This window comes from Balaenoptera ricei, chromosome 5 (assembly GCF_028023285.1).
Source record: "Balaenoptera ricei isolate mBalRic1 chromosome 5, mBalRic1.hap2, whole genome shotgun sequence".
NCBI lineage: Eukaryota > Metazoa > Chordata > Mammalia > Artiodactyla > Balaenopteridae > Balaenoptera > Balaenoptera ricei.
Window position 1 is genome coordinate 45,346,526 of NC_082643.1, and position 12,055 is coordinate 45,358,580.

A 12,055-nucleotide genomic window follows, 5' to 3' on the forward strand; every position below is an offset into this window, starting at 1 on the left:
CGTGAGCTGGAGGTCCCCCTCCCAGGCTTCGGGAGGCTTTTCCCTTTCCCTGAGGCAGGGTGGGGCTGGCGCAGGCCGCCGGGGGGACCCCTGCGGGCAGCTCGCGCCTTGCAGCCGTAACCCGCCGGGTCAGCCGCGACCTGAGACAGCCTTTTTCACCTCCTCCGGCGCGGAGAGGGGAAACTGGGGAAGTGGGGCACCCCGGCCGACCCCGTAAGCAGACGCTCCCCGGCGCTCGCCTCCCGCTTTCCCGCGGAGCGTCAGGCCTCGGCTGCAGCCGAGCGCTGTGGCTGGAGCGGCGGTGTCCGGGGCCGGGCCGCCAGTGCCCGCGCCTCGGCGCTCTGCCATCCGGTGCCCTTGCCCGCGCGCGACGCCAGTTCTGCGGCGCGTTGGCCCTCCCGTCACCCCCTCGGCGGGGCCCTTCCCTTTACTCTGGTGACAGTGACATTCAGCGGGAAAGGCTAGCGCAGACGGCAGCGCCCCGCTCCCGCGGCGCGGGAGGCTGGAGCGGCGGACCCGGCCGCGCGCGCTCGCAGCCCGCGCTCCGGGCGGCGGCGGCAGGGCAGCAGGCGAGCTCGCCCCCGCCGCGCCCCCGCCCGGCTCGGCTGCCGGCAGCCCCCAGCCCCGGGGCGCGCTGGCCGGCCGGCTGCGGGCGAGACCTCGGCGCCTGGGCTCTCGCGCCGGGAAAGGACGGATCCGGCGCCTCGGGAGAGCCCCTGCCTCACTGCTCGTATATGGCAAAGTTTCTCGCCAAGCTCCTGGGCTGCACGTTGCCGAGCAAGGGCGCCTCTCCCATGTGTGAGGTAGGTGGAGGGTGTGTCCCCGCAGCGACGGCAGTCGGCGGCGGCGGCGGGCGAGCCCTGACCGGGGGCCCTGGACCGTCTCACTTGCCTGGTTTCCACCTGCAGGTCTGGGGTGGGGCGGGGAGGATGGCCAGGGGGAGGCCGGAAACCCGGGAGCCTGAAATCTAGCTCCTCTGGACCTCAGTGAATCTTTTTTTTTTCCCTTCCCTAGTTGACAGGCGAACACGTTTTCTGTCAATCGAGTTTTAGTAGTTGCTCTTTACCTAAAAGGCCAGGAATGTCTGAAAATGAGCGGGATCCTGTAGTCCCTCTTTGCTGCCTACTTTGTTTCTTCCTTTTCCCTTTTTCGTCTGAAAAACAACAACAACAACAACAACAAAAAACAAAAGCAAAACAAAACAAAACAAACCCAGTACGTGCAATCTTCAGGTCAGAAGGCTTCCACCTTGCCGCCTCCTCTACTCCCCTCCCCCAGCCGCCAGCACACCGCAAACTCCACTGAACTTAACTCATTTCTTCCTTCGGGAGTGAGATCCACTGGGGACGAGAAGGGTTAAAATGGGATTTACCAAATCAGGTGAGCAAATCGCAGTTCTGAAGGCAGGTACATCTAACTGCTCACCTGTCTGAAGAGGCAGTGACGCTGCTGTAAGCATGTCTGCAAGGAGTCGTTTATGGGAAGGCCGGCTTGCCTCTCCTCCTGGGGCCAGTGGTGGCATAAACTGTTTTACAGGAAACCTATAGCGGCCGCTCAGTAGGGACCTGCGTCACACGGTGCACAGCCCCCCCCCCGCCTACCCCCTCCCCCACCCCCCCACCTACCCCCTCCCCCACCCCCCCCCACCTCTACAGTGGGAACAGTGTGTGTCCTTTGTCTCCGTCTACTCCTGCCCTCCCCCAACAGGCTGCCGGACAGCTAGGCCTGGGCCAGGGGAAGTTGGCTGCGGCCAGGCTGGCGAGAGCTGCAGCGTGTGCCTGTGTGGCCTCTCCTCGCTGCGTTCGAGGCCCCGGACAACTTTCCCTGCCAGCCTCAGGCTGCTTGGGAGCTGCTGCAGCCCTCTGGCCTCAGTTTCCTGACTGGCCAGAGAGAAGCAGAATTCGGTCTCTTCTCTCGTGATGCAGGAGCTTGTCCTTCAACAAGCCAACTCTTCCAGATTCAAGCTCTTAGTCTCTTCCCTGGCTGCTCCTGACTCCATTCTCGCCTCTGGCAGCTCTAGGTATTCTTACCCTCTGAGGTCCTTTGGTCACCTTCCTTTGACTTTGGAGCTCAGGTTGTTCAAGCCAGAATCTCTGCTGTGTGACAAGACAGTTTTGAAACAGGGAGGTCCCAATAGTAGGTGATGAAGAGGAGCTGGGAAAATGAGAGCAGACTGGCAGAAACCAGACTGAAATACCTGGGTACTTGGTAGCCCGAAATCTCAAAAATAATGAAGAGCCCGGAGAAGTAAAGTATTCCAGGCCTGCAGCTAAAATTAACTGTCTCCTTCGGCATGTGGCATCTCTGCCCACTTGCTTCTCTGTGACATAAATGTTAGGCAGCATTTGGGGGTCGTTCTGGAGACTGGACGTACTCCTTTTAAATTGCTTTTCTCTTCACTTGTATTTGGATTTTTGTTCTGAAATTACCAGAACCCATGCCAAGCGATTTCAGTTCTATGGGATGCCTTTGGCTGTATATTCCTCCCTGTTGTATCCTCCAGCCAATAGATGCCCCACCTTGATTTCTTAGAATAATTGACTCCCAATCATGGCTGGGAGGAAGGGGCCTCAAAAACTAGTCAGAGACCTATTTAGATAGTTAAGAAAATGAGTGGCTGTTTTGTCTTTGAAGAGCTCTAGGGAGAGGGAATTCCCTCAGTCCTTGGTAACTCCTTGTTTCTTGCTTTGTGTTATTTTCTAACCATCTAGAGGCAGGAGCTACTGTGACATCTGCTCTCTGCTTTCCACAGGTGATTGATGCAGTGCTGGCTGAATTAACCCCAAACACTTCACCCCGGTATCACTTTTGATCAGTGCTGCTGGAGGAGTTAAGTGATCATCCCTTTCCTACCTTTGGCGGAAAATCTGTGCCCCCAAAGAGATGAATAACTAAGTCAGGAATGTGTTTCAAGGATGCTTTCGTCTCAGGCAACAACCCCTTCAGCACACTCTTAGTCATAAATGAAGAGGCAGTTGTTGAGAGCTCTTGACATCTGGGAGGGAGAGAAATGTGTAAGAAAGAGATTCTTAAGCCTTTCTAAATATTCCTTTTCTAAAAGTGAAAGTAGTGCTAGGATATGAGAAAATTTTAGGCAGCTTTTCATTTCCACCGAATGCTCTGATCCTAACTTTGGAGGTTACCTTTAGTTTCAGGGAGATCAAGAGCAGAGATGGATGTTTTCATGATGCATGGCCTTTGGTTTCATTTTGGTTAGGAGGTGGCCAGAATGCAGTTTCTTCCTACACAGGCCAAGTAGGTTTGCACAGAGGAGATTCTGCCTGAAAGAGTACTGAGTCCCGACAGGACCTCCGGTGTGTTTGCAGTTGTCTGACAAGGGAGAATGGGTGACAGGCTATGGAGAACATGGGAGCAAAAAGTCACTGTGGTTGAAAGACAATGCCAGTGCGTATCCTGCTGTGTCATCTTCAGAGGCTAAGGACAGATGGTGTGCATTTGAAACACAGAGTGTCTCCATGATCATTTTGTTAACCTTTTTATTAGTATTTAAGTTTACAAACCAAGTCTTTGAGAAACAGTTTTTTTTAAATAAATTTATTTATTTTATTTAATTATTTTTGGCTGCATTGGGTCTTCGTTGCTGCGTGCAGGCTTTCTCTAGCTGTGGTGAGTGGGGGCTACTCTTCGTTGAGGTGTGTAGGCTTCTTATTGCGGTGGCTTCTCGTTGCGGAGCATGGACTCTAGGCGTGCGGGCTTCAGTAGTTGTGGCACGCAGGCTCAGTAGTTGTGGCTCACGGGCTCTAGAGCACAGGCTCAGTAGTTGTGGCGCACGGGCTTAGTTGCTCCGCGGCATGTGGGATCTTCCCAGACCAGGGCTCAAACCCGTGTCCCCTGAATTGGCAGGCAGATTCTTAACCACTGCGCCACCAGGGAAGCCCCTGAGAAACAATTTTAAAATTTCAAGAAAAAAGCAAAGGATGATAAGTTTACCCCCAGCCACAGCAGCATCCTGAGCACTGGGCTAGATGTTTGGAATAATGTTTGCACTGCAGCAAGGCAGAGGTCCCGCAGAAAGAGTGGGCTTGCTGTGTATTCTGACGTCTAGAAAGGTAAGACATGCTAAGCACACGGGTAGGTGGTTTCAGACCCAGCAGGTCCTACCTATATGTGTCCTGTATGCTTGGATGGATGGATGTCTGGCCCTGGCATCCATTCCTTCCCCTTTAAGTTCTGACGTATTATGAACCTGCCACCCACCTCCAGCCTCAGTGTTACTTTGCTTTGTGCCTCAGGGCTAGTCAGTGATGGGGGCTGGTTCCAGGACAGGTAGTGTCAAGAGAATCAAATAGTCAGAGGTGATGGCTTTCTCTCCTCCCAGAGCCCTCTTCCCTTAGTCTGCAAACGTGCCTCCTTAATCCTGCCATCCTACACCATCTAACCTAGTGGGGCACCTTTCAGGAGCCACATCCGTTGGGCAGAACACATCTGGCTCCACAGAAAAGGGCTGTCAGTTCCATGCCACTGTCATGGATGTGGTCTCTAGAATTGTCACACCTCATGTACATTCTACTTATTTCCACATTCTCTTTTCTGTCTCCACCAGTATTGCTGCCTAACTGTAACTATAGTTTTATTTACGTTTTTACGTAATACATAATAACTATCATTTATTGCCTACTCTGGGCCAGACATTGTTCTAAGGGCATAATATACGTGATATCAGCTCTCCTCTCAATAGCTTCACAGTTTAGGTGTTAACAACCACGTTTTACAGATGAGAAAATTAAGGTTTAGAGAGTTTACGTAATTTGCTTCAGGTCACTCTAGTAATATGTGCTAGAGTGAGGATCTCAAGGTTCCCCTCCCTCCTTCAACTATAGTTACTCAGTACTTAGTTTTTTTGCTTTGTTTTATTTTTTATTTTCTTCCTCGGCTTCATTTCTAGATACACTCTTTCTCTTTAGAAGTAGGAAAGGCAAACCCTCATTTCTCCACATTCTTTCTTTCATTCTTTCACTCCCATTATGTTACCATTGGGATGGCATGAGTACCTTACTCTTGGAAATGTTCAATCCAAGGCTGATTGAACTCAGAAGAATTGTTAAGGGAAAGATTCGAGTTCAATCGCTGTGACGCTTTACAGATAGCATCCATTTATGGAGCATTTCCTGTATGGTGTCCTGTCTTATTCCCCTGTAATATCACGAGGGAAGTCGTGTTGTCTCCCCTGTTTAAGAAGTGAGGAAGCCAAATCTCAGAGTCATTACATGAATTGTCCAAGGTCACTTACCTACTGAGGGTCTAATCTGGGAGATAAATCCTGGATTCTGATTCCACATGCTTTGCCAGCCAGCTGTACTGGTTTACCTAACCTTTTCCTGGCCTCTGATCTCTGTCTCATCCACTTTGTCTTTTGGGCTATTGCCAAAGTCATCTTCCTTAATAGCCCAAGTCAGCACAGTGCCCATTTATATACCCCAAATTCTTTGATGGATCTGCAAGCAGATTCGTCAGGGTATGCAATTCCCCTCGATAGTGTGTTCCTACCTAATTTCCTTGTTCACTCATACCTTCTTCCTATTATCCTTCTACCATTCCAACAAATTTAGTCTATTCCCATTTCTTGACCATATCCTCTCACCTCCAAGCTGTTCCTCTGCTTGGAATATTCTTCCCTTAATATCCACTTATTGATGTTTCCCCTTTCTTCAAGGTTCAGCTCCAATCTCACTCCAGATCCACCTCTTGGACAACATCCAGCCCTCTACACGAGCCCACTGAATGTTATTTGTGCTTGTATCTGTGAGACCTTGGACAACTTTCTCTTGTAGCTTCTTTCAGTTTTCTATCTTCAGTGGGGCTAACAGCAGTGCTGAATGCAGGGCGGTGAGGGTCAAATGAGTTAATGCCTGGAAAGTACTTAGAATAATGCTCAATATATGGTACTTGCTGAGGTTCTTGCCTGGGTGTCTCTGACCTCTTCAGCCTTTAGAACTAAGTACTTTTTCCTTCCACAGCACCTAGCAGAGGATTTTGCACACAGTTTTGCATCAGATAAATGTCTGATGGGTTGAATTGATCTTTTAACCTTGAAGGTTCATGATTTTCTTTGCCCTTAAATTATTTGTTGATTATCTGAAGTTCAGATTTAACCAGCATCCTGGGTGTTTATTTGCTAAATCTGGCAACCCTGTCTAGAGTCCAATCCCATTCAATTGTGGAAGTCTTTTCCCCATCCTTCCCTCTTCAAAGCCCCTTCTGTGTCAGAGATCCTGTCCCAGGCCAACAGTACCATCTATATGGAATTCCAGCTGGGCAACTGTCCCCACTGCCTCCCTAGCATGGAAATGTTGGAGTGAGGAAGCTTTCTACTGCAAGTGCCAGGGCTGTGACTGAGAGAGGTCTATTACTGGCATTCTGTTTATTCATTCTTCATGTGTTCACTGGGCCATTCAATCATTCATTCCTTTAACAAATGTTGTGAAATGCCAGCTTTGTGCTGGATGCCCCGTGGAAGCCTTGCTAAGAGACACTCAACCTGTTTTGACTGCGACCCGCAGTCAGAAATATATTTTACATAGCAATCCTGAATGCACAGAGCTATTTATACCTATACCACTGAAGTTAAGTTTCAAGAATAATACTTTTCCTTATGACAGGGATGTACTCTGAGCTTTACGATTTTGTTCTTTCCCTTCCATTACATTTATTACATTCTATTAAGAATTAAACTGGGAAAGACTCACTGGATCGAGTTCACGAGTTGTGACTCATAATTTGAAAAGCACTGCTATGGAGGATGGTAAGATTCTATTTTTATAGAACAATTAGTATTACTTCATTATCCCAGTACTATACTTACACCTTATTACACTATCCATTAGGAGATTTTTGTGGCCTATCTTGGGAAGCCAGTCACCATGCATAACATTATTTTTGGGGAGAAAATGTTTTCTGAGTTTCAAACAATTAACTTACCGAATGACTTTTGATGAATATCCTGCCTCTAAATTCGGTGAAAGGTTTGGTATGTTACCTGATCATATTTTATGACATGGTTTTTTATTTTGAACACTATACTCAAATTTTAATTTATTTCTCTCTTTGCATCCGCTAACAGCAAATGTGCTCCACTGGTTGGATTGACTCCCCAGGCTACATTTTATGGAACTTTCTAGTTATATATTTTAATTGACTCCATCCCTTCTCTCTTGAAGGAAGTTGTACTTTGAAGCAGTTTTTTTCCCTCTAATTTGCCTGGTGAAGACCTTGATTTCATCCATTACAATGAGCTCCTTTGCCCGTTTAAATGAATCTTGCACACTCTCACCCACTTGGTCATTCTGATCACTTCAAGCATCTAAAGGAAGAACCATGTGGTCCGGCTGTTTTGAAGGCCAATAGTTTGGATGAGTGTGGCTATAGCTTCAGTGATTGGAGGTTGGTAGATGATCATAAAGGAGAAGTTTACTTTGAGAATAATAGCTCCTGTTGCCACAGCTGTGATTTCTATGAGGGTCATTTGAATTTTAAGCTAATGCATACTGAGTTTGTCCTGTAAATTCACCATTCAGTTGGTTTGAGGGCCAATTGGATGGCTGTACCACATCTGAGCCATTGTATACACACAGACAACTCTACTTACCTTTTGTGTTAGCTGCTTTTAAACTCTGCATGTGGTCCAAAATGCACGCATTTCATTTATAGGAATATTTGGTCCCATTATGATTACATCTGTCTAATGGCTTCTTGCTGAGAAACCGTTGCGTGATTTTTTTCCTTTTTGTATTTTGATAAGGAAAGGCTGGTGTTTCACATCTGTTAAATTACCAGTGCTGGTTGCATGTCATAGGGAGCATGGCTAGGAGCTTAACTCTTTGGTTTACTTCCTTTTGCTTAGGTCTTTTCAATTTGTCACGATGTTCTTATATATTATGTATTTCTACTTTCTGAATCTTTGAGAAGATACAATAGGTCTAGTAGTGATGTTTATATTAAGGAAGTTCTACCTGCTTAGATTCGCGTATTGAAGTGGCCAATGAATAAAAGCATAACTTTAATTTGAATTTTGTGATGAGTACGGACTGTGCTTCCCACCCTTGGAGAGTCTTAAATGTGTTCTAGGCCTATTTCTCCAAGTATCTATAGTTTATTAACAGTATTCTAATGTCCCTTTCAAACCTCTACATTTTCAAACCAAAATGGAGGACTTATCATCCTCCCTGCTGCCCACCTGAAACCCACTTTTCCTTTCCAACTCCGTCGTCAGCCAAAAGCACCCCATGTCTTCTTCTTACCCAGCGTAGCACTTTGGTGTCACCTTGCTTACTCTCTTTTCTTTTTCCTTTGTGAACAGTCTGTCAGTGACTCCTGCAGATTTCGTCTTAGATTTGTACCTTTCTTTTTATCCCTACTAGTCGTCATCCACTGATCTGACATTTATTGAGTATATGCTGTGACCAAGGACTAGTAGGGTCTGTAGGGGATTTTTTTTTTTTTTTAATATATATTTATTTATTTCGCTGCTCCGGGTCTTAGTTGTGGCATGCGGGATCTTCGTTGCCACGTGCAAGATCTTTTTAGTTGAGGCATGTGGGATCTTTTAGTTGCGGCATGCGGGCTTAGTTGTGGCATGTGGGATCTAGTTCCCTGACGTGGGATCTAGTTCCCTGGCAAGGGATCGAACCTGGGCCCCCTGCATTGGGAGCGTGGAGTCTTAACCACTGGACCACCAGGGAAGTCCCTGTAGGGGATTTCAAGATAAGCCACTAATTGGTTTGCTCCCCTGAAGTCTCCCTCCTCTCCACTTTTCCTGAATATGCAGCTGGTATACCATGGTGCCTTTTCATTGTCTCTTTCCTACAGAAGAGTCTACATGACCTTCTACTTCCAAAGGCTCAAGTCTCTAAATTCCGCCTAGGTTATATGTAAGGTATTCAGTTAAGTGTCTCACTCTGCCTACCCGGCTTTACTTCCTGCCATTGATTTCCTTCAGGGATACTCACATGTCAAATACAAATTCTTGCCCTGGGCCTTTGTTTATGCTCTTTGTCTATCCTGCAATATGACAGCCTATCCTCATTCTTTCCATTCTTCCTACCTAAACACTATCTAATTTTCCGAGCCATAGTAAAGACCCAGTCCTTCATGGAGCCTTAACCAAATAAAGCAAAGAGGCTAAGTGTACACAGGCTGGGAAATCAAATACTTGACTTCCAATCCTGATTCCCCTGCTTCTTAACTATGTGACCTTTTAAAAAAATTTTTTTATTGAAATATAGTTGATTTACAATGTTGAGTTAGTTTCAGGTGTACAGCAAAGTGATTCAGTGATTCCGTGACACACATATAAGAATATATATATTCTTTTAAGATTCTTTTCCATTATAGGGTATTACGAGATATTGAGTATATTTCCTTGTGCTGTACAGTTGGTCCTTGTTGGTTATCTATTTTATATATAGTGGTCTGTATATTTTAATCCCAAACTCCTAATTTATCCCTCCCCCTCTTTCCCCTTTGATAACCATTAGTTTGTTTCTATGTCTGTGAGTCTCTTTCTGTTTTGTAAATAAGTTCATTTGTGTCATTTTTTTTAGATTCTACATATAAGCAATATTATATAATATTTGTCTTTGTCTGACCTGCTTCACTTAGTATGATCATCTCTAGGCCCAGCCATGTTGCTGCAAATGGCATTATTTCATTCTTTTTTATGGATGAGTAATATTCCATTGTGTATGTGACCTTAATAAGTAAATTACTTCCTTGTGTCTCACTTTTATTTTCTGTAAAATTAAAATAATAATAGTACCTATCTTATTGAGTTGTTATGAGGATTAAATAAGATAATTCAAATAAAATACTTAGCATAGTATCTGGCATGCAGTAATGGACACATAGTAAATAATAATAATAATAATAATAATAATAGTTATTATAACATATATTCTCACCTTGATCCCCATACCCTGAGTATTCCCTCTTCTTTGACTATCTTACAACACATCTTATGCTTTTCTGAATTCTCCACAGTGCTGAGCACAACATAGGTGCTCAATCAATGCTTAGCAATTTTGAAAACATGCCACATGCTGTTTTATCAAAATCTGGGAACCAATTTATTTCTGGATATGTTAAATTGTATTTCATGGAAATGTGACAGCCATTGTCCTTTAGTGACTTTGTCCCCCAATCTATGGGATGTTTGTTGATGTTAACTTAGGCTGCAGTTGTATGAATGATGATCATGTATTTTTACATGCAACTGTGGCAGAAGCAGTACTTGAAAAATGTGCCAATTGTAAATGCCATTTAAATGAAATTCAACCATAGATTGCAATGTAATTAAACACAGGGTAATTTTAAGTTTTCACTTGGTTTGCAAAACATGTATCCTCAAAATAGGTCAAGTGAAGCAAAACCATGCCGTAAGTCAAGATTTTATTCATCAGACTTTTATGTTCCATGCTGTTGGTGGAGAAGTCTGGCTTAAAGTCAGGTTAGATTATTCCAAAATTAATGTGCTCCAAAGGACACTTACCCAGTGGGCTTCCTCATCATATTTCCAGTGGGAAAGAGGGAGTAATGATGCCCTGCTTCCCTGGAAAACTCTGTTGGATGGCTGAAAGCATGGGAATTTACTTTCATGGAGATTATTTGAATTTGGTTGAAAGTCAAGTGAGGGTACCTACAGAGAGGCACATGGGGCTGAGAACTAAAGAATGGCAGCTTTATGAATTGCAAAGAACCTGCACCCGGAGTCTTAAGATCTGGATTCCGAGGCTGGCTCATCTCCTCACTGGCTGAGTGCAACTGGAGGAAATCTCCTTACCTCTCTGACTGTCAGTTTTCATAGCTCTAAAATGCAAGTATCAATATTCAATTTGCTTTATTCACAGAAATGATGTGAGGCTCTAGTGTGGTAATAGATGTGAAAGTCCTTTATGGAATGTCAAGCATTATACAAATGTGAATTGCCATCACCGGTACTGTAACAAAGAGGACGGGAACATAAGGTGTATACTTGGCATGCTGGGCATGCAGGAACCTGCTGGCAAGTGGACTGTTGGGGATGGTATGAATGGTAAAGAATAGAAATGCTTCTGTCTGAAAGGTCGAGAAAGAAATATGAAGCAGTCATAATTTACAACTAGAGCTTTAACCCTTGTGCAATAGCTCCTGGAATCTCTTTGTATCCAGAGATTTACTTCCAGAATAATGCACTTTTTGAGAAGTAAACTTGAACTAGGTTTATGAACGAAATTCTATCAACATAGGGGGAGGAATGTAGATATCAGTGACAGAAGGCTAATTGCAAGGAGGGACTGTTGGACCAGACTCAGAAAGAGGGTCTGAGAGTATAGGACTACAGATGGAAGAAACATAGTGGCTGCTGTTTGAACTCACCCCCTACTCCTTTTGTCCCTTGTGTCTAGCTACCCTGTGCCAGAAAAAAGAGCCTGACATACGATGACCTAAGCAGTCTTGCTGTCGTGCCAATTCAGAAAGCAGAATTCAGAGGAGGGATCCTTTTCAATGCAAGGGGAGCACTGATAGTCTGGCAGAGGGGCAGTGAGTAGTTTGTGGCAGGAGCAGTACAGACATACAGGCAACCTGGAGCCAGCATGGTCCAATGGCTGCCTGGACTGGTTTGAGAGCTCACATGATGTAATTTCCCCCAGAGGACACCTACCGATACCAAAGGATGAAGGGATCCTTGCAAGAGAATCTGACGTGCTCAGGGTTGGGGTGGGGTTACGTGGCTAGCAAAATTTGGGTGTAAGTGATAAGGTGACTTCATTTGTAACCACATTTGGGTACATAAAACTGGCCCAAATAATCTTGTCAATTTCCTTCTTTCCTATTCCATTCTTTTTTTTTTTTTTTATAAATTTTATTTATTTATTTATTTATTTATGCTGTGTTGGGTCTTCATTTCTGTGCGAGGGCTTTCTCCAGTTGTGGCAAGCGGGGGCCATTCTTCATCGCAGTGTGCGGGCCTCTCACTATCGCGGCCTCTCTTGTTGAGGAGCACAGGCTCCAGATGCGCAGGCTCAGTAGTTGTGGCTCACGGGCCCAGCTGCTCCGTGGC

At 45.5% G+C, this 12,055-nt stretch overlaps 1 protein-coding gene across 1 annotated transcript in view; it reads left to right on the plus strand.

The window, feature by feature from the left end:
- The first annotated feature begins 622 nt into the window (after positions 1-622).
- The window catches only part of RASGEF1B (RasGEF domain family member 1B), a 567,483-nt gene continuing 556,050 nt past the window's right edge, over positions 623-12,055 (plus strand). The window contains exon 1 of the mRNA XM_059922778.1: positions 623-803. Coding sequence (XP_059778761.1) covers positions 735-803 — 69 coding nt within the window. The 5' untranslated portion in view covers positions 623-734. The remainder of the gene's footprint in view (positions 804-12,055) is intronic.